At 43.6% G+C, this 24,543-nt stretch overlaps 2 protein-coding genes across 3 annotated transcripts in view; one reads left to right on the top strand and one right to left on the bottom strand.

The window, feature by feature from the left end:
- LOC143342904 (uncharacterized) overlaps window positions 1-14,375 on the top strand; it is a 31,690-nt gene extending 17,315 nt beyond the window's left edge. The window contains exons 2-4 of the mRNA XM_076767223.1: window positions 10,129-10,548; window positions 11,464-11,756; window positions 12,230-14,375. Coding sequence (XP_076623338.1) covers window positions 10,129-10,548; window positions 11,464-11,756; window positions 12,230-13,988 — 2,472 coding nt within the window. The 3' untranslated portion in view covers window positions 13,989-14,375. The remainder of the gene's footprint in view (window positions 1-10,128; window positions 10,549-11,463; window positions 11,757-12,229) is intronic.
- The window catches only part of Hiw (MYC binding protein highwire), a 331,194-nt gene that overhangs the window by 31,950 nt on the left and 274,701 nt on the right, over window positions 1-24,543 (bottom strand). The window lies entirely within an intron of this gene.

Below are 24,543 nucleotides of genomic sequence, written 5' to 3'. Positions count from 1 at the left end.
ACCATACGGTGGCCATCCTTCTAAAGATTCCTTTTTTTCTCTTCTTCTTTCTCTCCTTCAAAGGTATCGCGCCGACGATGCATGGTTATGTGGGTTGTTGATAACGAGGTAACGAGTTTCGGAGTTTTTTCGTTGCACGAACGTACGTTGCTCCAAAGTAAGGAGCACCCTTGGAGGTTTAAAATAAATAAACCTGTTTTCGTGCGTACGCAAAGGCTTTAAAGGAAATATTATCACGTATCACTAACATTTAAATTATTCCCACCGCTGTTAAAAAGAGAAAACGACGAGGGGAAGTGGTACCAAAGTGTACATCCTGGTGGCGACAACGAGAAGCCTAACATCTGTTCCTCGTTTGGACTAATAAAACATTTATTTGTGTTAATTTTTCAATCCTAATTCCCAATGTATTTTAGAACAGTCTCTTTCGTTTTCTGAACAATGAATCTTGATTTGGAGTTAGATATTTTATTTCGGTGAATTCTAGGTAATCTTTCTACGATTATTTTGAAAGAAGTGAACATTGTATACGAAAAAAAGCTTTCCTGTTTGTCCAAAGAATATTTGCGACGAGCAGTTTATATTTTGTATCATACCTAACTAATGTTCTTTCGCCCCTTGCGGTCCTACGTCTAGACTGTCTGGACATCGCATTTCGTTCCAGCCGGTCCAATGTCGAGACAGTCTGGACAAAGAAATTTATGATACATCGTATTCACTGGAAAATACTAAACCGACGGTGAAAATTATATTTGGACGCTGGGAGTTCCTGTAACACGTTCGTACATTTTATAGAAAGAATGTCACCCCCGAAATATTTAAAGAGTTTATACGAAACAGTAAAATTCTCCAACTATATTCGCGCAAAAGTTCGTTTCTACAAAGATAGAATAACCTAACGTTCGAATGGCAGTGTAAATATCGACGATTCAGCAACCGGAGGAAGTTTCTTGCACGAGAAAGTGAAAATATAAACTTGATTCGTAACGCGTTGCATGAGTCGGGCGTTGGAAAGTTTTCGGCGTAGTTTGGAGAACTTTTATTACCCTCGAGACTTCTTTATTTTTATATTCTTGGAAAGTGTTTTCGAATTACGCCTGAGGATCGATTCCTGCGGTTTGAACTTCAGCCGACAGCACCGAGACTGTAGAAATCTTTGAAACTAGCGATAAACAGAATTGTTTTCTCGAGTGCTATTTCAGTTACTTTTATAAGATACTCGACAACGTCAAAATCCGATATAAAATCATGAACCGTCGTATCTTCGAATTTTCTTATTTTTCGTTATTAAAGATCGATCGATCAGTGAAATCTAATGTTTCGGATCACGTGTTCGACAACCTGTTCAAGATTGCAACCACTTCCTAGCATCACCGCAACTTTGATCGACAACACGCATTTATGACGTGTCGAGCACCGCAAGCTTTAAATAACGGTCCAGGTGGTGCTCGTACCTACTACTAAAAACTAGTTCCTCCGCGTCGAAGGCCAAACATCACCCAAGAATATCCCAGCGTAACGATTCCGTGATTATTATTTTCTTTGATAACAGAGCCATTACTCTTGTTCCCATAATTGCGCAATTAATTCGCGAACAAAACCGGAGTTCGGGGCGTCGAATTCGAGCGTCGTCCATAACCGAAGGTCCTCTTTGTGCCGGGGCGGCTAGATGCAGAAATAGCCGGCGTTATCCCCGTCTCATCCTTTGAGTCAGCGCGCAAAATGGCACGAATTTTAAGAGCGGTCTTAGTCATTCATCGAGCGTGGAAACGGGTCCCTGTATATCTGGCGACTCGCGTACGAAACTGGTAGGAAGCGTTTCCCGTCCGTTCGTGGCCCCGTTCCTTCTTTATTTCGAAGATCCTACCAGCTGTTCCGAGCAATGCACCGACCGTGACGTCACCGATGCACCCGAGAAAATGTTTCGAATCTCCTGTCGTGCGTTACGAGGAATCGCGAGCATAAATCCCCTTCTCGTATTTTATCCTACGAAACTGAGAACCTGATATATTTAGCGAACTGGCTTCTTAATTGATCTTGCCCTCCGCTACTGCATCCTCGAGCAGCGTAAAATTTTCTTCGATAAGACCACCGTATAATAAATTATTCGAGACGTTCGCTCGATCGAACGAAATTTTTACCTATGCAAGAACTTTTCCCTTGTGCAAATTTTGCGTGTGCAAATAAAATGTGCAAACGATATAATTTAGAATAATAGGGACAGTTGATGTTTGATATTCGATCAATTATTTTTAATCCGTGGAATTACCGAATTCGAGGATTTATCGTGTTTAATTGATGGGGTACGAACGATGGAACGTCGATATCGAGGGTTTGAGAACGTCCGAGGTAAAACGAACGAGCAGCGTTGAAACGGTATCGCGCGCGATCCGTGGACCGTTGTTTCAATGCAAAGATTGCGGTAATAAGCGAAACAGAATGTAATTCGACGGTTCCGTTCCGAGTTCATTTCTTAATAGAGTGACAGGTCAGGAGTGGTCGGCAGGAAGCACTTGCAGTCGCATCGCCGCACCCTGTCCTCGATCGTTCTTGGTCACGCGATCGGTTTCGTCTTCCGTGTGAAATGAAATTTCAACGCTGGTTAACCCCTCGCCTTACAATTTAATTTCAAACTATGCGCGCCGCAGTCGAGCAAGGAATTTCTCACGCGCTGGTGCAATCGTCTAATCTACCTTCGACGATCCGCTGGAAGCGTATTTAAAAAATATCAAACAATAATATTATCTGGGTCACGAGCGGGACTAGTTTCCCTGTCGCATATTTCTAGTAGAAACAGATTTACGAAATGGATAATTTGATACCGTGTATTAATTTCACTTATCGAGCAGTCTTCTCTCGTGGCGATCTTTCTAGGCGTTGTAATTTCATTTTATCCCCTCGAGTTTAGTCATCGTCGGACTTTACGCTTCGTTCTTTCCAGGGCCATGATGTGTCACTGACTCCAACTTACAAATTATATTAATTCATCTCGAAGTAACGCACGCAACGATGAGTTTTCGTATTTACCATGCAATGAAATTCTATTTAATTTTTGATCGCACAGAAAGAAATGCATTTTTTAAAGAAACATAGACACCCCGAACAAAGCTTCCGTTTGTCTCGTATGCCCCCAAAAAAACAGACAGGGACTCGATTACGAAATACTGCCACCGTTTCTTGCCGACGTGAAAAAAACCTCGCTACACTTTTCGAGGAAAGAAGCGCGTAGGGAAGCATGTTTGTAACGAAGAGCCTTAATCGAGGCTGCGATCGCGGAACAGAGTCCACGGCTGTTAGCTTTGAAAGACTTTCCAGGCACACTGGCCTGATTGTTCTCAGCGTCGGATTCCCTGACACCGTTTTCATCCGTTTGCAACCTACGGTACCGTTCGCCCGGTCCAATTAACAATCATTCGCGTGGGCGTTAATCCGCGCGGCTGGCGACGTCGTCGACGAGGTACTTTGTCGACGACGCGCCACCGGGACGCGATTCCTTTCCACCTGAGCTCGCCGTGAGTTCAAGGCGAACGCGTCGGTTGAAATCGAGCCGGTAAATCGCACTGGATGGAGAATGGCGAGGATAAAAAATAAAAGGAACACTGTAAGAGCTGGTGGAACACGGCTTCGCGTTACCGGCGACGTAACTGCGCTAGGAAAGCCCAAGTTAGAAGCGCAGAGACGCGACAACGTGAATCATCCGGATCGCTAATGAACCCCCGGATGGTTCTCTTAGCTCTTTGAGGCGCGTTTGAATACTTGAGAATCGTTAATTCGCCGTGAGTTCTTCATATTTTGAGACAAATTGCCAACGAAAGTGAAATCCTCGTCAGAGAAGCAAACTTTATTTTCATTCTGGTTTGAATGCCGAATCGTCTGTTCTCTTTTTTTTAAGTTGTGCAGAAGAGCGCGTAATAAAGGATAATAAAGTGCATTTTCAGCGTACGATGCGTCTTTATTATCGTAAAAATGAAAATGTCGCAGAAGCGGAAAAACAGATTTATGCTACGAGCGAGAGTACCGTTCCGCAAATGGTTTTCTCAATTTAAAGCAGGCAATCTCTGCCTTCGAGACGCGAACCCCTCCCACAGGCGGTTGGTATCTATCAAATGAAGATGTTAGTGGAAAATAATCTACGTTGTGCATAGAGAAAAGGATCTCGAAAGTTCGTCGAATAAGTCTCTGTACGGTTTAGAAATATTTAAGCTGCACTATATCGATATAATAGTGAGCAGTGAAATTTATTTCTTATTTGGGTCACTGTGTACGCTTTGAAACTGTTTGAAAAGTTAATTTGGATAGGAAGCCCTGTCCTGGGAAATCTTGCTTAACAGAAAAAATCGTAAAGCAAACAAGATGGAATCCTGTTAGAAATTGGATCTTCTCGCGGAGTATCTTTCACACTGAACGAAAACCACCGCGCCGAGCGTGGAGTACGAAGTGCAACCAGATGCTGCGTCGTGATTTACAAGACCGTCAGCGGCGCAACAATTATTTAATTATTCCTCGCGCGCACTTTCCGTGGAAAACGATCGTATTTCTTTCCGCGGGCTTCGCCGAGCGCATTACAATGAATCAAGCCCGGTCGCGGCTAGAATCGCTTAGCCCGTGCGTTCCAAATGGATGTTGTGATATCTCGCGGGGCCAAAAATATCCCCAGATAACGAATTTAGCTCTCCAAAAAGGGGAAGAGTCCAAGGTGAAGGGGCAGGCTTTCCGCGAGGGCTCGACAAGAGGCGAAACGCCGGAGGACTCGTACCGAGAATAGCGTGACGGGGAAAGATAAACAAATTTTCGGAAACCCCCCTCGAAAAATAGGAAGTCCCTCCGTCGAAATGGTGGAAAGAGGAAAATCTTCGAAACTTTTCCCTGGGCTCTTAACGTTAGCGCCGTGCTATCGACCCTCTCTCCATCGATGTTTGCTCGATGCGGTAACAGACTGGCTCCTTGAGTCTTAAAATGCAATGTACTTTTTATACCGTGAATATATTTCAAAAAAGAATACAGAATTTATTCCTTGTCTTCCAAAAACGGTTGTTAAACGGTAGAAGAAAATTATTTGGGAAGAAAAGGGTTCCAATATTCGTACGCTATAATGGAGATTTAAACAGATCGGAAACCACTTGACATTCCAGTTTGTTAATTTCGTTTGTAATCCACTAATATTTTACAGCACGTTTATTTAAATCATCCTCGATCAAATTCTCTGTTAAACCAATGCAAGTCTGTATGTTGTTGTTATTCATATTTTCTTCGTGTATCCATCGTTCAACAACAGTTGAATCGTTATGAACGAAAAAAAAATTATAATTACATTATAACTCTGTATGCATCTATCGTTCCTAAATAACATAAAATTCATATATCAAAGTCGAGCGTAATTGGGCATACTTAGCCTCGTCAAGGAAAGGAAAAAGAAACCCTTTAATCGATGCTTGTCCAGTACAAATAGAAATTGGATGAAACACGGATAATCTATCGTTCGAATAAAGTCTCCCAGGGTGAGAAAAGGACCCGAGCCGCGAGGGTCGAGGGTTGAAACTGACCGAACAAGCGTGTCTTGCCACGGATTTCGATCATCCTCCTCAGAATGCTCCCTCGAGCGTTTCCAAGCGGGTACTTTTCCGGGTCGTTTCTGGCTCGTGTTTTGTAGTGGCACAGGTTGACGAGGGCGGGAAAGTTTCACCGTTGTCGCGCAACCGTGGAAAGGGCACGAGATACGAGGGTATTAAGGGATTAGAGCATCTCTAGCGGGAGACTTATCCCGCGGATTGACGCGACGCGTCGACTCTGTCGTTCGACCCGTGGAAGCACCGAGCGTAAGACTCCTCGAAACCGGCTCTAGACACAATGAACCCTCCTATCCCGGAGTCTTTTGTAGGGGAACGCCCTTCTTCTTCGAGATACCTGTTCGTTGCTCGAAAAAATAGCCTTCTGGACGCTCCCTTCGATACACCGTGCGCGTATCCTGCATTCAAGGACCGTTCGTTCGCGCTATCGTTCCCATCGACGACGTAACACGGTGCACCGGACGCAGGGGCCACGCGTTTTCACATGTAAATTTCAAATTCTCCCGCGACTCGTATCGCGCTTAGATTTCTCAGGTCTTTTTCTGTTTACGCCACGGTGGGCCAACACCGTGGGAAAAGCGTTTTCGAAGCTTCTACGAAACGTTACCGGGGAAACTCCCCCGGAACCCGCTCTCCCGTTTCCGCGAAGATAAACTTCGCGGCGGGGGCGAATATAAATCACCGGGGGCGCGCGCGTGTTCGGGGAATCCCGAGGAAAAATGAGGCACAGCCGATCCAAAGCGACAAGCGTACTCCATTTTTCTACCCCTCTCGCAAATTGGACGGAAAAGTTTCCTCCTGCGAGCGTTAATATTACGCCCGGTGTTTCCCAAGGTGTCGCGACCGTATCGTCTCTATCTGTCGCTAATTTGTTCGACGGAGTTGCATCCGAGACGCTCGCGAATTACCTGCCAACAAACTCTGAATTTTCTTTCGAAGTTTCAGTAAAGTCGTGTTTGTTTTTAGTTATTGGTCGATTTCAGCTTAGAAGTCCGGTTCAATCTTGTTTCCTTTCATTATTCTTTTACTCGTTTAACCTTACGGGATGGTACAATGTGTAGACGAACCGTGGAAATTATAATTCTGTAATTACAACTATAATTACCCACTGTATAGTCCAGACACTGGATAGCCGTTTCCTAGAAATGGCGGATGTTTTGAACGAGAGGTGATTCGATAATGATGTAGGCATTAAATCTACGAGTACGTGTAGGTTTTTGCGTGAAAGAAACTAGCATGTATGTAATACACAAGTGTAAAAATATTCTGTTTGGTTAATCGACTACTATAATTATATATCCATCGTTACAGAAAATGTTACTAAAGTTTTAGGGAGAATCCTTGACGAGAGATAGGATTGAAATGATTCATCGAACATTATCAAAGTGCTCATAAATGATTCATAATGTCGCGCTGTAAGATGCCGAATCTCAGTTCTAAATATACCAGCGAAACGTATTACGCTCGGTTTGAAACCATTAATAAAACATTATGAATTGTTAAAATTGTAAAATCTGAGGTAATTCGATAGCAAAAATAGGCAGGACAGCTATTTATACGAACGTTCCTCAATATTTGTGTCGAACTCACCTTCGAAGTCGTGCCCCGTTTCACGAAACATCCTGTTTACTAGGTTAATTGAAACTGACTGCAAGTGAGATTTAATTGAGAGCGTATCGACAACCGTTGAAAGTTGAAATGTAATTGGGCCCCGGAAGTTTAAAACGACCATTGATCGAAACATAATTAACCATTTGTGCGCAGCCCTGCTCGTCGAAAGTAAAACGCAATCGCTTACAATTCTCCAAAATTTCACTGATCGTCGATGAATAATATCGTTGCAAATAAAATTGTTTAAAATAAAAATTCCGTTTATTCGATCGAACCAGCCACTCGTTGAACGCTTTGTTTTGGTCGTACGACAAATAACGGATCGTACGTTGTTCGCCTATTGTTCTCTCGAAATTTTGCCCGCGGTAACGACTCCCTCCGAATGGAATTCTCGATTTCATAATTCCGTATACGGGATTGCGACTCGTTTCGCGTTCCAGCGTTTAAAAGAGCAGTGGGGAAACAGCGGAATTATTGCTTGGCATGGCGTTCGAACATTTCATTAAACTGGCGCGCTGACAAACGTACAGATAGCGGGGAACGGCCAGGAAGCCGACGTCAGCGGAAGTACTTTTAAAGGTAACCCGTCGTGGGCCAACAATTTCTCTCTCACCGCAGTCTCCCTTGCTCTTTCGCTGAGAACGTGATTAGTATGGCACCGAAAACTCAAACGCCGTATCGACGTTTGCGTGCTAATGGCAAGCGAGCCGATTCGATCGACGTCGCCGACTTTTGACGCTGCCCATTTATAATCACGGTGAAACAGCGCTCCGCGTTTCGTTTACAATAAATCCATAAATTTACATCGAAACATACGAATTTTAACGGTGACGAGGGAACGAAGACGAGACAATTGGCTCGTTTCGTGGTTTAACGAGAGACAAGGGAAAATTCGATTTCTCGCGTTAGTTGCTTATTCGAATTTCTGGGTGAATTTTTTTTTCTGTTCCGTTTTATCGTCGGTGGTTCAAAGGGAACGCGACTGCAAAGTGATGCCCATGACTTCGTTAGCAGTCCTTTTCGCGTTACAAAATGGCAATTCTGGAATAGCATCGGTTTGCCAGCGTCTCGTTACGACGCATGCATTATATAATAAATATGTAAACGCAGAACCTTGGGCAAACGCTGCACGATACAGATATTCTCGGTAATTGCGTGTTTCAGCTGACGTGATTTATTTTTCACGAAGACTCGCGCTGTGAATGGTTTCCGCCTCATTACGGATTCATCTTCCGGTCCGTGAACATAGAGAATCGCTTCCGAGCGTACTCGATTTCGAGGATCTTTCGTGTTTCGGAAAACGATGCTGCCGAGGGAACGGTTTGAAGAGGAAAATTCAGTGGCGCATCGATTATCGGAAATAATCGAGCGATAAAACGTTTCTGATAAACCAATTTCTCGATAATAGAACCACGAAAACAAAAATAGAAAATTCATACCTGGAAAATACATCGATTATTTTCTGAAATAATATTCCTTGCTCGAAATGATGCATTCTCAATGAAGAGTGGTATAATAACGTAGATATTAATTGTCTTCAACTCTTGCAACTTATTAATATTACAATACCATTTATTAATAATCGTCTCCTGTTTCGTGATGTTATTTCTAGTTCTGAACGCATACATTTCCATTTTCATGTTAAATTGTCAGGAATAACGATCGAATAGGAGAAAAGATATTCCGTAAGGATATACTATGTAGAATAATAGAACCTTTCTATGGTAGAACATTTTTCCACCGCATTCCTCTCTATTAAAATAACTCTAGAATATTTTTAAATATTCAGGATTGTTCCCTATTCTATGCATATTCAAGCTTTCGTCGCACGTAACTATGAATAATCGTATAAACAAAGATTAAATTCCCTGTTCTGATCTTTGCACTTGGTCCCGTTAGTTTCTCTATGACCATCTTTAAATTTCTTGGAAACAGAGAAGTTAGTATTAAGAGTATTCGTAAGAACACAGTACTGGCACAAAATTAGCACGAGTTGGATATTACTCTAAATTCGCCGATGACACGCGACCCGTTGCCGCATTGATGTTACAACCTAATTGAATTAAATGAACGAAGGATGGGTCGATTGCGCGAAATTTGATTTCGATCGGGGAAATTTAATTGAACCGCGAATTTGTAAGGGTCGATGACACGACCGATCAATTAACAGCCGAGGCATTAATTGTTGCGTGACGTTAATTCAAGAGAGCGTCCCAGTTTGTCGCGTTTTCCTTTTCCCTTTTTCCCTCTGCGGGCGGTTTCGCAATTGCCTCGAGTAATTCGCTCCGATAGGAATTCACTTGTTGACTTTAAAACGCGACAGGCCAAAGGACTTCCGGCTTCATTATGGAGATTTTTAACTATTTAATTACCATTTGCCGCCGCCGGACCCGTAATACGCAAATTATTCTCAGAAATTATTCTCGAGCGGTCCATTAAAAGACCCTCGTCGACTCTTTTCATCGTTACGGAATTAGGGGGAGGATGGTGCTTATAACAGAAATTTTATGACAACTGTAATTCCACTTCCCTTTCGTTCGACCGAGGCCATCGTCGTCTGGCGACCCCTTTTAGACTCGGTCAGCCACAAGTACTCTAAACTACTACTCACAACCGATTGGGTTATTTTTCTTTTTTTATTCTTCACGACTATAGCGAGAATTCATGGATACATTAACAACAACAAAATTTGTTTTTCCTACCCGCGTTATAACATTATTCCCTCGTGATTCAAGTTTTCATCTCTTGGGACACTAACGCTTTCTAAAACATTTCGTACAAAGCAGTCGATCTACCTGTTCGCCACACAATGGCGCACCGCAGGATCATCCTCCGGAATAACCCTGCCAGAGATTAAAATACCTTCTCCACCGATCAACGCCCCCGACAACCTAACACGTCCAGGTTCACCGTCGTAACGACCAATTTTATTTGGATTTTTTGTCGGCAGGACGTGGAGTTACTGGAGGGAGCCATTCCGGTGGACGTGATGGACGTGGAGGTTTCCCACTGCAGGGAGTTGAGGATCCAGTCAGGCGCGTTCGCGGACGGCGCGCCTCTGAAGCGGGTTCACGTGTCGGGTATTTACAGCCTGGTGGCCAAGAGGCAGGCCTTTCAGAACCTGAGCGCCCCGAACACGCACCTCGAGGTGTCCGAGTGCAACAGCGTCATCCTCGAGAGCCACGCGTTCAGGAACTCGCGCGGGACGCTGAGCGTCTCGATATCGAGATGCAGACACGTGGGGATCAAACCGAACGCCTTCTCGCGATTGCTCTGGATAGCGGTCAGGGAGGTGCCCACCCTGGAGCTGTCCAGCAACGCGTTCAAGCTCGAATCTTCTCAACACGGCAGGCATGGACCAGCGACCAAGGTCAGCGGATCAACCGAATCCCTTTATCCAACGGATAAAGAAAATTAAGGACTGCTTAACAGTCTTTTCTCTTCGGGTCTATTTAATCCCTTTATCCGGTGGATGGGGAAACAACGATTTCTTTTACTTGATATCTCACGTCGTTGAAGAAACTTTATCTACTCGATGTTATTCTCTTCTAGTCGGCAACTTTTAATTTTAATTCGTAAATTTTCAGCCTCGTACTTTCAATGTTCAAAATTGTATCCCTTTTGCACGGATCGAATTGCTCGTAACTTCCTACATAGTAGGCGAACAAACATAACCGTAACAGTTTCACCTACATCGTAGGGATTAGAGTCGCGAACGACCAATAAAAGTTTCAGATTATAATTAAATCGAGGCTTCGATCGATCCTGCAGTCCAGTATTCTGTGCATCGTTGCTCCGGTTAATCTTTTATTCAAACATAGCATCGCAAAATCCATCAATTAATTTCCCGTACACATTTTATTTGTTTTCCTTCGTCATCCGGACATTGCAAACTCTGGAAAAATACAAAAATTTTACTGTCAATATATTATCAAACCGAGTCGAAACGCGCGATTCATTTGTTTACAATTCCGCACGTTCACCGTTGTATCGATTTCAGGAAATTGTTCATACAGGCGCGTTTAGCTGGAAAATTGAAGAGTATTCGGTTAAAAGTTACACGATTCGAGTTCTTTTCAAATCAAAAATTGCGAATCCGTCGCGTTTATAAAAAGACGGAACCCAAATGTGTCTGTGTTTATTTTCCCGTTTGGCTTGCTGGCAGCAACTATCTCGTCAAACGAGCGGGAAATAAGTTTGCCTAGCAGTTGGCTACTTTCCAACAGCTGCACGAGCCTGACCGACGATTTTCCTATAATCTCGATTATCTGATTACTCGGCACAGATTATGTTCCAAAGCGTGAGAATCACGGAGCTACCGACGGCGGTCTTTCCATCGGCGATCGCGGAGGTCCGCATGGACGATATTTGGACGAAAGTGATCCGTAAAGATGCTTTCTGCGCCATGACGATCTTCAGCGTGACCATCAGCAACGCGTCCATCCTGGAAATCGAAACCGGCGCGTTCAGCGACAGGGCGCTCATCCAGAGCCTCGAGTTCGTCGACGTTCGATTGAAGAGCATCGAGAGAGGAGCCTTCAAGGCTGGTCACGACAATCTCACGATACAATATTCGAGGTATGACTTTTATCCGTCGTTTTACCTGTGCACTCCTCTGTGCAACACCTGGGTCACCCACGCGAAGATTTATCGATTACAGTTCGATACAACAGCTTCTATTCTATTACTGAAAACCTTTTATCGTTGTTTGAAACTTCATCAAAAATTGAGTACTATTCTTTTCGACAAAATGGATCGCTGGGTTGCTCGTTTCAGTTACAAAATCGCAAATTACAGTCCATCTCAATGGTTATCTACGCGAAACATCATTTTACGCAGAATAGCTAAAATGTGACTTAACACCACTCTCAATCCACCATGTCGCCAATCATATCCTGGACACCCGGAGCAAAAGTTTAATTGCGCACCAAGTTATTACCTCGATATCACGCGAACGTGGACACGAAACTAACTTTCACTTCTCGGGGCGATGCAACTTGTATTCCTCGCAAATAAGTTAAAAAAAAAAAAAGTTCTTCTCAATTTCCCAGATTATCCGACGTGGAGACCGGTGCCATCGACATATCCGCGGCCACGGTCAGCTTCAACAACAACGAGTTCCAGAACCTCCATCAGGGCGCGATCGTTCTGCACCAGTGGAACCACATAGCCATCGATTACAATCTGTTCGTCGATCTGGACACCGACGCGATCATGGCAGAGGTGGACGCGACCTCGGCTCCTAATTTCGAGTTTTCCTTTACGGGAAACCATATCCAAAGGGCGCGGCCCGGTTCTCTGAAGTTCGCCGCGATCTCGCAGCGAGTGAACACCGCCCGCGTGGGCAACAATTACTTCAAGGAGAAGTGCAGCTGCAACCTGGACAGTTGGATACGCGAGGTGACCGGCAAGAACAGTTCCGTCTCGTGGATGATGGACTCGAGCTTCTGCGTGGTCGACCAGCTCCTGGACAGATGCTTCAACCTGCCTCAGGGCTACATGTCCATGAAGAACTTCACCCAGATAATCTGCACGGCGGGCGATCACATAAACTGCGAGAAACCGTCCGCGAAACCGAAGCCGAGCGTTAGTCCGCCCAGCGTCGGTCCTCACGTGTACCCGCGTCACAAGGGGTACTTCGACCTGGAGATGAGCGACTCGGAGCAGCTGCAACGCGAGAAGAGGATCATCGTGGTGATCTGCGTGGTAGCGGTGTTTATCGTGCTGGTGGTGATCCTGGCCTCCGGGATCCTCTACATGCGCAGAAGTGGCGTGTGCCCGAAGCTGACGTCCGGTCATCTGATGAATCTCGCCAGCTGGTTGTCGCCCAGCAGCGGGATGACGGCCGCCACCTCGGCCAGGTCGATCTCCAGACTGAGTGTGCACGAGTACGCAGGCCTGCAGCCGGAGACTAGAATCCTCGAGGTAGAGACCCAGCCGGAGGCGACGGAGGACGACGAGGAGGGCGCGGACGGGCTCTATCCCTACACCGAGAACAAGGCCACGCAAACCTTGCCCGAGGAGCTCACGGAGGAGTATCTCAGGGACCTCAGGGAGAGATTGAACGATCCCGACAACTACAACCAGGCCAGGGACATGATAGAGCACCTGTACGATCTCATCAAAGTGGAGGAGAGCTGCAACAACAACAACGACAGACAGCCCTCGGACAGGGAGGAGAACGCGTACGACGTGATCAGACCCAGACGGAAGAACAGGGGTCCCCCGAAGCCGTCCGTCAGCGTGGGCACCAAGGCCCCGTCGTTGGAGAAGCTGCTGCCCAGTGGAATCGAACCAAGGCCTCCGTTGACCGAGTACACGGAGCCCCGCGATCAGAAACCCACCGAGCAGAACTACTTGTACGCGGAATTGCCCGGTGACGAGACAGTGCCCAGCACCAGTCGACTCTCACAACCCGTCCTGGCGACTCTGGCCGGAAGAGCGCCGCAACCGTTGCCCCCGGACGTCGTCAACGATCACCTGATCAACGCCCACGCGAGCCAGTACGGCGGCACGAAGACCGAGAACCACAGGCCCCCCGACAGTCCCAAGTTCGAACCACCCAGAAACCAAGGTAGGCCGATGAGCTTCCTCAAGGCTCTGGGCGAGAGCATCCTGGGCACCAAGTCGAGCAACAACAAGAGGCCCAACTCGCTGCTGTGCGAATACGCCGAGCCCTCCGACGCCACTGCTCACCTCTACTCGGAACTACCTGAACCCCAAACCTCGACGCCGGCTAGCAAGATGGCGAACAGGCCGCTGCCCACCAAACCCGACCAGGATTCCGTCAACGCGACGAGAGTCTCATAACGACGACCATCGTCGATTGTCTGTGATATAAAGTGTACGATATGGAGAACGAAGACTAAGCAAAATTCCTGTTCTCGCGTTCATTTTCTCCTTAATCGTTCGTCGGGAGTAGACGAAGAGTGCGCGCCCTCGAGCAGCGAAACGGGGACGAGTTTTATTACCGGACTATTTTAAGGATTGTAAAAAGATAGGGAAAATTTACGCGGAGGATCAACGTTCGCTCGGTTTGATGTATCGTTTCCCGTTCGCGCGGTGTTGCTCGATCGGCCGACGCCGAGGAACGACGAGAGACGAGTTCTATTTAAACGGGCGGTCACCGAGCCGCGGGATGTATCATAGATTTATATATATTTGCTTCGTCAGGTATTATTAAAGGAGTATTTCACATCCTTCGCCTGGTTTTTCATTCAAGGTATCCTTATCCAGATACTAACACGATATCCCGATAATTCTCGGGTTTGAGGAGGTAGCATCGAATCAGATACTGATCTGAAAGGGAGAACAATCTGTGGAGGCGATAACCGTTATCCGAGGCCTTATATCGAGTTTTACGGTCATGCTTTAAATATCTCGCGAGCATTAAGTGCCCGGGTATCGGCGCTATCTGACTCGATAGGACTCGAATCGTAAAACGGAAACACAAGGAAACGAATATTTCGGTTAACCCCTTTGCCAAAGATAAAAAATAACAGTCTTAAAAATCAACACGAATAGCAATAATTCTTTTGATCAGATACTTAGGAATGCACTTGGATTCACGACTGATATGGAAACACTATATTTCAAGATTAATCGAATTTCAGTAGAAGCTCTGAATTAATTTTAAATAAGAAACCCTTAATTTATGAAACAATCATCAAGCCCATCCGAATTTACGGTATGGAACTACGGGATATGGCAAACAAAAGTCATGATACAAAATTAGAAACGTTAAAATCTACCGTGCTTCAAACAATAACAAACGTAGAGATATCAAGATTAAATTCGTAGCAGAAGAAACTCGTCTAACCAACAGTCACAAATCAAGATTAGGAAATCAAAATATAACAATATAATAATCGTAAATCCTGCACGAACGAGACAATTCCTACCAAGAATTTACCTGTTGATCCCTACTGAACAAATCCTGAAGTTCCTCGAAAAATCGGAAAGTTTTTCGTTAAAACAATAACAAACATAGAGATATCAAGATTAAATTCGTGGCTGAAGAAACACGCCTAACCCATAGTCACAAAGCAAGATTCTAAATCAAAATATAATAATCGTAAGTCGTGCACGAAAGAGACGATTTCTACCAAGAATTTACCTGTTGATCCCTATTGGACAAATCCTAAAGTTTCTCGAAGATAATGGAAAGGAAACAAAAAATAGCAGGACCAAAAGAACGGGTAATTTTTGCAGTATTAACTTTGTTTTGTTCTGCCCATTTCTGGACGATTTTGTCCCACTGCGCGTCGTTTTCTTAACTCGAGGAACTTTATAATTCCAGCGTTGCTCCCGATCCGAGGCCCTCCTCCTGGCGTTCCTCTCTCGGTCGAGAATGCGTTTCGAGTTCAAGGGTCGACACGGATATTTTTTCTCATTCTACGAGGAACAGTGGTGCTCGCCGCGAGCGTCTCGTTCGGAGGAAACGGTTCGGTTCGGCGGCCACCGAAGCCCTCCAAAAGATATTCTTAATCTCTTTCGTTCTCTGGGCGTAGTCGGTGTATATCCGCGGCGAGACCAAACTATTCCACGAAGAATGTAAAAGGAGCAAATAGAGACGGCTAGCTGGGGCGGTCTGCGATGCAGCTGTTGATGTTCAAACGGCTGTTGCCTTTCTGTCTCTCTTTTCTCCGATCCCCGATGAAAACCAGAAAACTTGCAGAGAGAAAGAAGAGAGAAACGACACACGGCGGAAAAGTCGACGAGGGACGAGCGATACAACGGACATCGCCCGTATCCACGATGGAAACGCGAACGTAAGTAGACGGAAAATTAATTTATCACCTGGGTTGATCGTTAATTAACTTCGCGGTATTCCCGCGAAGCTAACAAGACGTGGAACTGGTCTTCGGAAATTGATCCGGTGCAAACATTTGTAGTGTGTTCGTCACACATTGGTTCCAGTCCGACGTAATTCTGTTTCTGCTTGTTTTAAGCTTCGGGGGTGGACCTTTGCTATTTGCACCACCGTTAACTTTGATTGCTTAAAATAATTTTGTCAATTTCGCGCGAGGAAATTGATTGTAAGGTCAAAATTCGCCAACGAGAATGAATTTATTTCTACGTTTCGATCTCTCGGTGTTCGAATCGTCTTCAGGGTTCGCAAATATTTTCCTTTTAAAGAACTTTTAAAGCATCGAGCCTCAAAATCGAACGGGCCCCTATTAAGGACAATGTACCGTGAAAACGTTCCATCGAACGACCGCCGGAAGTCCACCGTAACCGGGAAAAACAAGCTCGATATTTCTTCCACGGCCGATTCGGCCGCACGTCGGTCCGCAGGGTGCGATCTTTCGCGCGCTTTGTCACACGGTAGTTTGTCGACAGGCCACGACCGCGATACCGAGTCAACTTATACGAGGCGATCCCCTACGATTGTTTATGGCTTCCTATTTCTCAGATAAGGACGTGATTTTTCTTGACGACCGTGGCGGTGATTCGCCGAGGATGAGACTAACCGGTTTCCCAGACGACGCGTCGTTTCTTGCGTCTCGTCCACTTTCGATCTTCCTGCTGCCAAATGATTTAATCGGTCCCGTTCCTTCGACGTTCCTCCAACGAAGCGGCTATATCTTTTGTTACAATTATCCGAAGTCTTTAACAAAATTAATCCTCGAGTTTGGACGTTAAAGCAAATAAATCTATGATAAATTGTGGGCATGCCAGATTCCAAATACAAATCTAGCAGTTAAAGTGTTAAACTCTAGTTGCCGCACCCTGTGCAATTGTTTCGTTTTTTCTGTCGAGAACTAGCACCCACGAGAACCACGTTTTAGGAAACACTGTTGGATTAAAAATCCAATCAAGCATTATGAAGCTACTCGTGGTGAAAAATTACACGTCCGCCCGTTTCTAACAAATTTTTGAAGCCCTCTCTGGTTCCTATTATGGCTATAACAATTAATATTTTCATACGAAATTTTTACAAAAAGTAGTTCAAGAAATGTACTTTCGAAAACACGGTTTCACAGTTACGCCTAAGGAATTCTTGAAAATTGCCATTATTAAAGAAAATAAATTCATGGTAAATTGTGGGCATGCTAGCTTCCAACTGTCAAAACCAATTGTTTCTTTTTTCCTGTCGAGAGCTAGCGAGCTCCCACGAGAACCACGGTTTGGGAAGCACTTCAATTTAAGAAAGTGTCGAAACATCGTCGACGGAAATCGACCCGGTGCGAAGGGAAAGTCCAAAGGTTCAGTCTAGCCGGAAGTGTTCGGGGATCGTCGGTATGATCTATCGCGTTACGCGACAGAATAATCCACGGCGAGGCAGTCGAGGCGAGCTTCTCTATCAGGTTTCATTAGCGGGCCAATCATCTCATCACTTGGATACGGTCGCGCTGCCGTCGCTCGTACGGCAGCCTAACCCGTTTCTCTGGTCCCTGACCTAATCTGCGTCGAGATAGTAGGAGAATCGATCGAGGATCGCCGGTGGACGTCTCCCCGTGGCACGATCAGCTTATCAGAATACTGAAATCACTAGCGGAGCCGGTCAACGGCTTATATTAAGTCCCGGCTTAGACCGTAAACGCGTTTTCCATCCCGCGGTGCCGGGTCCCCGCTAGTCTGCGAAAACAGCTTACGTGGGATATAATGTATCGGGACATTGTAATTGGACGGGACTCTGATATATTCTGCGACGCGTCAGCTAAACAGCAATATCGACCGATATTGTTTCGAGAGCGGCCGTGATCTTACAACGTCGACGCCCAGCACCGAGAAAATGCTCCGTCGGTCGAACCACGTAGCCATTATTAACCTAACCCACGCCCAAAAAATAATTCCCTCGCATAGAAATCCAAATTTACCTTCTCGCCACCTTCTACGTTCATACCTCGTACGACTGTTAAATTTATCCTGTTGCAAGAAATATTCGAAAGAAATTCAAATATCTTCTGAAATAAAATTCATATAACGCGAATTGAGCGACAGGATTTTCGATTTTAATTTATTTAAATGGGTACGCAAACTGTGTTTTTCAATACTTCTCAATTATTAGTATTTTCACTCGAAAGGATCCTGAGAAAGTGAGAGACGTTTTACTAATGGTCGCGTCAGTAACGTTACCTATGGTTGAATTAACATCAATTGATCTCCCACTTCCTAGATTATGTATCATACCACACACAAGTACTGTTATGTCATGACAGCTCGCTCCTCTGCTTGGGAGACAGAGGTTGTGTACCTGGAGATTTGAGTGACGGGCATAGCCAAACAGTATGGTGGGAATAGTATCTCCTTGAACAGTTAATTGATTTCCATCTGGCTATAGCAAAACCTTAAATTTTCTTCTGTGCTCTCCTACACCGATCCGTATTATTTATTAAGTATAATAGGCTCGATATTTAAAAAGTCTCACTTAGAAAATATTAGTAAGATACAAAGATACAAAAATCATTATCATTTTTGTTTTGTAAGGGTTCACACTCTCTCTGCTAGCATGGTGCAAAAACTATCTTCGATACAGCTGTGGCAACATGATACACGTGGCAAATCAATATGTTCAACCTATTCTAATCTTCCTATTTTTAACACAAGTAATCCTCAAGAATTAACTATTAATCGCGAATATGCTGCTGTAAGTATTACTTGAAAGCATTCTCCTTCGTTAAAATACGACTGTAAATAATTAAACTCTTCGTCGATCTTCAGAACGAAACCAACCAAAAATTATTAAGAGTACAATTCGAGTTAGACAATAATAAAATGTCACATGAAATTGAAAATACCTCATCTGTTCCTAATGTATTGAATCTAACTCGAAATATTAAAATGGTCGTTTAAATTTTTCTTCAGTTTTGCTCCAAAGCGGAACAAGGAATTTAATTATTCCCAACCACAGTATTTATTTTAATTATTTCAAATTTTTTGTTTTTATATTTTCCCTCGCCTCCTACGAGATAAAAAATGGCCCCTGCGAAAGGCGTCCTCGGTTATTACAAATTTCACGAAGGCCCCAACGTCATTTCTATCATCATTTTAAACTTTATGGAAAAGCGCACTAAGGAACGTTTCAACGTATACTACCAGGTGACACCATCCTGATCGACGAACGGCCAAACTTTCCGTTCATGCTTCTATCTCGTCGTGGTCATATACCGGGTGGCGCGTCCTTAATATCCACCGAGTGTTCCTTACGAGCCGGTGTGTCACGTGTCGCCTGGATATTAGACCCCGGGTCTAATGGACCTTTAAGCCAAAGATCTCACTATATAGGTTTACGTGTATCGCCTGCGATTCTTCGTAGTTTCCAATTGGATAATCGTCTCTTTTCAAATGGGTAGCACGTTTCGTGGAAAATTCGCTTTCACGGTAAAGTCGTTAGCAATGAATGGTCAGATCCTTTTCAATATTATTAGCTTCGTTTCTGTTTAAACGTTTTACTTTTAAACAGAACAGAGCGACGGTGAAAAATTGAAACAGATACGCGTGTAATAAATTTTCCATGCTTTGGAAGACCGAAAAAGTAATAATTTTTATTATTTATATCGACACGTTTCGCGATATCGGACCCTTTCGCTTTGTACGCTACTCATTATTTATAACTATTTACGTCACGCGATCGGACATTATAACGATACAGTGTTTCGAGAGTCTCTCCGTTGACACGACTCAATTGCAACTCTAGTTAAATCAATATTGACTGTCAATCATGGAGCGTCTATCATTTTGATTTAGTAAATGAACATATATACTCGGTGAATCAAAATTATTGACACACTGCATGTAACAATATTATATACTGATTGCATTGTCATCGATTTACCATTATATTGTACGCCCAGTATCGCTATTACTACCTGTTATGATATTTGTAACATTCAAAAGTAGAGCTAGAATTATTCCAATATTATTATTAAAGTAAGACAGTATTCCCTTGAAATTGTATTAATACATAAAAGGGGAAATAATAGTGAGTGATAAGAAGCAGGCAGATAGATATTAATAGTTCTATCAATAATATTCGAATTTGATTCGTGAAAATCTGGATCACTGGAACGTTCGAATATTTGACAAACAAATAATTCGACAAATCCCAGCTCTTTCAGGAGACCTAAGACAAACTTTCATTTGCTGATGCTCGTACTTTAATCTTTTTGAAGTCTACAGAGTCTTTGACAAGTTGAATAATAAACATAAGATCGGGATCGGCTTTGAACGGAATGTCTATTCCCTTGACATCTCACTCGAAATTTCGGCTAGAATATGTTGAATAAAGTTCACAGAATTGAACTTTGATTATATAAATTGTCAGCGCATTTACAACTCCCCTTTAGTAATTTCCATTTCTTGTTATCTTGTCCACTATTTGTCGAGTTCCGATTGCCGCATAAAAAGACACTTCAGATAGCACTTTTTATTTTCCTTTCGATACACTTCGAAACCGATTAAGAAATGTATTATTATAGTATGAGAACGCCAACAGATAACGATGTTAACAACCCCACTAGTACCGATACAGAAATATACACGAACTTAATGTATATTATGCTTCAATTTTAGTACTAATAAATGTAAGTATGGCCGTGAAAGACGATTTCTAATTTTAAATTGCCACTTTATACGCCGATCGAAACTCAGCCAAATAGTGGCAGACAGACGACAGTATATATATCCAACAATAAATATTTTCTGGAAATATTTTATACGAATATATATAATTTTTGACATACGAAGGTTTCTCTCCATTCCTTTGACAACTGTTAAGGAATGGAAACCAACAAAAATTACGAGTTTTTCACGGATGGCTATTTTAAAACACTGTTCGTCGACCCGATATTTTTGCTGGCGTGGGTGGGGTGGTGGAAAAGTTGATGGCAGAAAGCGATCTACGGTCGTTCGGCGTTCGCGGAAGGTTTCTTCTTCGAGTTTTCGTGGGTTGTCGACGCGTACCCGAAATGACGAAACGTTTGCAAGTCACGTGTTGACGATCCCGCGGCGGTTCGCGCGCTAGCAAAACGAAGAAAGGCCGAGAAACAGGATGTCGCCGCGGCAGACGCGCGAAAACCTCGGCCAGCGTTAATTATAAATATGAACCAGAAAACGATGGTCGTACGGGGCGCTCCAGAAATCCAAAAATAATACCAATCCTCGATCCGTTCGGCGTTCCAACGGTTTTCGTTTATCGAGAACCTGACGATAACTACCCCTGGATCCTCGAAACAATTTCGGTGTGAAAATTCAAATAAAACAATGTTATTTTTCGAGACCCAAGTCCTGGGACTCTCGTCGAAAAATAATTCAATTTACGAGATCCGAGAAAACCGAGAAACCGAAACCATTAATCACAGTTTGTCGCATTAATCATCCCTTGTTGCTATTAATCACATTTGCAAAGTTGAAACGTCCCTAAACTCGAGCGCAATAAAAACACTGAATTCTTAACCTTAACGAACTTCTTCTTGTATCGGTAGCGTGTATTTAAAAATGAAGAAGTTTGGTAAATCTCAATCTTTTAAAGTCTTAATTAAAGTTACGTTTGGAAAATGAGAAATTGTTTCAGCTGCGAAGTTTAGGAATACAGTACTTCCTATTACTTCGTACGTAAATGAACCGATTGTAGTTCGATCTACCCCTGTCGAACAATCATTTACTTAATGTTTCTTCGTATAAAGGAAGACGTATGTATTTTAAGTGGTACAACATCGGTCCTTTTATCGTTCGTAAAAATGTAGATGTTCGATCGAAAGCGGAAATTCGAGTCTATTCGAAGCGGCCGTATCAACAAAGAAGCGAATTCCTTTATTGCGACTCATTGCTGGGGTTTCGGCGTACTTTGCAGACGGCGTATCGGTCCGAGCAACTCGTAGTCCCGGCTCTCTCTTCCCCATTGAAATCTAAATATACCCCATGATATTAATAGCGTATGGTGTGGCGATGGCAGAAGGGCCGTTTCATACGCCCGCGATGCAACTCGGTTTTCTGCATTCTCCCGACGATACACAAACCCCCAAGACGCGTTTCGACAACTGGAAAATGCATCGTCGGTTACTTTTTCGCTGTATTCAGCTCCAAATGTGCACGCAGACTCGTGTCACGGACTGTACGTAACAACTATACGAGCGATATCATCGTCTTAAGCACGACTGTGATACGAGACTCCGATGACTAGCAAAGATTAGGTAACTACTTAATTAGATAATTCTGTCAAATAGTTGGAGACTGTAAAATCGTTGTGTCGGTGAACGAACATCCTTACATACACTTGTTTGTGATCTTAAAGTATCGTGATCACGCGTTAATGCACGCTTACCGGTCGCACGTTCGACTCGGAAATTTTTGTATCGTTAATTGAATGTTTATTGATTTGAAAATTTATTTTGAATGCAGTAAAATTTGTGGATTCACCTGTGCTTGTAATTTGATGAATTCACAAAGAACGTCAATATTTCCAAATTAATAATTAGGAAAATCGAAGATAAATCTTGAACGTTCCTGGTGTTCGATGGAACGATAAGAAAAAATGGTCAGCGTTCGATCTCTTAAAAACAAGCCAGACAATTTCTCATAGTCGTGGGCGTGTGAAAAAAAAACAGGCCGCCAGAAATATTCGACAGATCCGAAGGATCCGATGCGGGTTCCGGTTCGCAGCTCCTTTCATAGACGCCAGACGACACGCCTACGCGTTTCGACCCCCTACTTCCTGTTCCGGACCAATTTTTCACAAACTCTTTGAGCTTGTCAAGCACAAAAAACAGCGATGCATTTCAAAACAAACTCGTCACCAATGTACATAAGGAACTTCCTGTCTCATTTGAAGTCGTATCGATTACGCATTTCATGTTAGAAATTTCAGATACTTACAATTGCTGATTACGCAACTTAAAACTTGTCACAGTACTTATTTTCGAATCGAAATTTAACATTTCAGTTTGATAATTAATTGTTTCAGTTCCAAATTGAATCTTGAGAATGTTTTTAGCTCCATACGTGACACTGTCACCATGCTAACAAGTCCAAAACCAGTTTCTGCTCCTAGTTTCGGTTAGACTGCATCGTGTTTCGATTCCGGGTAAAAATTCCTGACGTCCGCCGCAAAAAGTGATCGATTCGGCGCGGAATGGCGCGGAATCGTTTCCGTTGGACGAGGCGCGTAGCTTCGGGTGACCGCGGCGCGATAATCAACCCCAATTACGAGGTTTGCTTTCTACCAGGAAATTATTCGTCGGCGACTGCACGACGTCGCCCGGCCGCGGAATAAACGGAACCGCATACTCGCGTGAAAACGCAATTTTCAGGCTCGCGTGGCATCGTTCCTCCGAATGCGATTGTGTTACTTCGTTAAAACGAAACCAGCTGAATATCGCGTGCGCTGGGGAAAAAGGGCGCGGCGTAATTCTCGCGGAGGAAGCATTAACAAACCGAGAAATGGGATTTGGTTGAAACTCGTTGCTGGGCAGAAAAATGATGAGGGTCTTTGTGACGAATGTCTTTACAGTGAAAGAGACTCTCTTTACGGAGAAACGAAGCCGAATCCGTTGTCGTAGAAGAGCCCGAGATATTATACAGGGCGAGTCACACAATTGGGCAGACTCCGGAGGTGGAAAAATGTTGTACGAGACAAAATTGAATAGCATAAGAAGATCTGCCCCTCGCGTAGCTTCCCTTTCTTCGTCGACTTTTATTTTAAACGAAATTGCGTACCGTTTCTTACGCAAATTCACTCCGGGAAATATTTCGCGAGAGTAGTTCCATTGTGGAAAACTTAATATTTCTATATTTTTATTGGGACGATCGAACACTACGAAACCTACGATTTCTCATAGTACTCGATTTTTAAATTTATTAAAGTGAACAAATCCTATCTAGATTTATTTTTGTAGTTCGTCATTTCGCCATAAAATTGGCAGATGTCATGGGTCGATATCGGTTGGAGGATATCTTAATAATTAAAGCGATTTTATAGACATTTAAATCACCTAAGAGACAAAATATTCCAGTATTTAATATTTTTATATTGGGACGATGGAACACTACGAAACCTACGATTTGTCACAGTATTCAATTTTTAAATTGATTAAAGTGGACAGATCCTATCTAGATTTATTTTTTTAGTTTGTCAGTTCGCCATAAAATTGACAGATGTCCTGGGTCGATATCGGTTTAAGGATTTTTCAATAAATAAATATTTAAATCGCCTAAGAGACAAAACATCCTAGTATTTAATATTCTCGCGAATAATAGTGTGGGTTCTTTTTGATGGAGATCGACGGAGATCTATTATTTTCTTGAGAAATGCGAATAAAATGGATGGCGAGCGGTCAGAAATCGGGCCGAAATTCCGGCAAACGATCGTACGTCGGTCTGAGATATGGAAGCGATTTTTGAGAAACCGAAACACAAGCTAAGG

This window comes from Colletes latitarsis, chromosome 6 (assembly GCF_051014445.1).
Source record: "Colletes latitarsis isolate SP2378_abdomen chromosome 6, iyColLati1, whole genome shotgun sequence".
NCBI classification, from domain to species: domain Eukaryota; kingdom Metazoa; phylum Arthropoda; class Insecta; order Hymenoptera; family Colletidae; genus Colletes; species Colletes latitarsis.
This window is presented reverse-complemented; position numbering and strand designations above follow the sequence as displayed.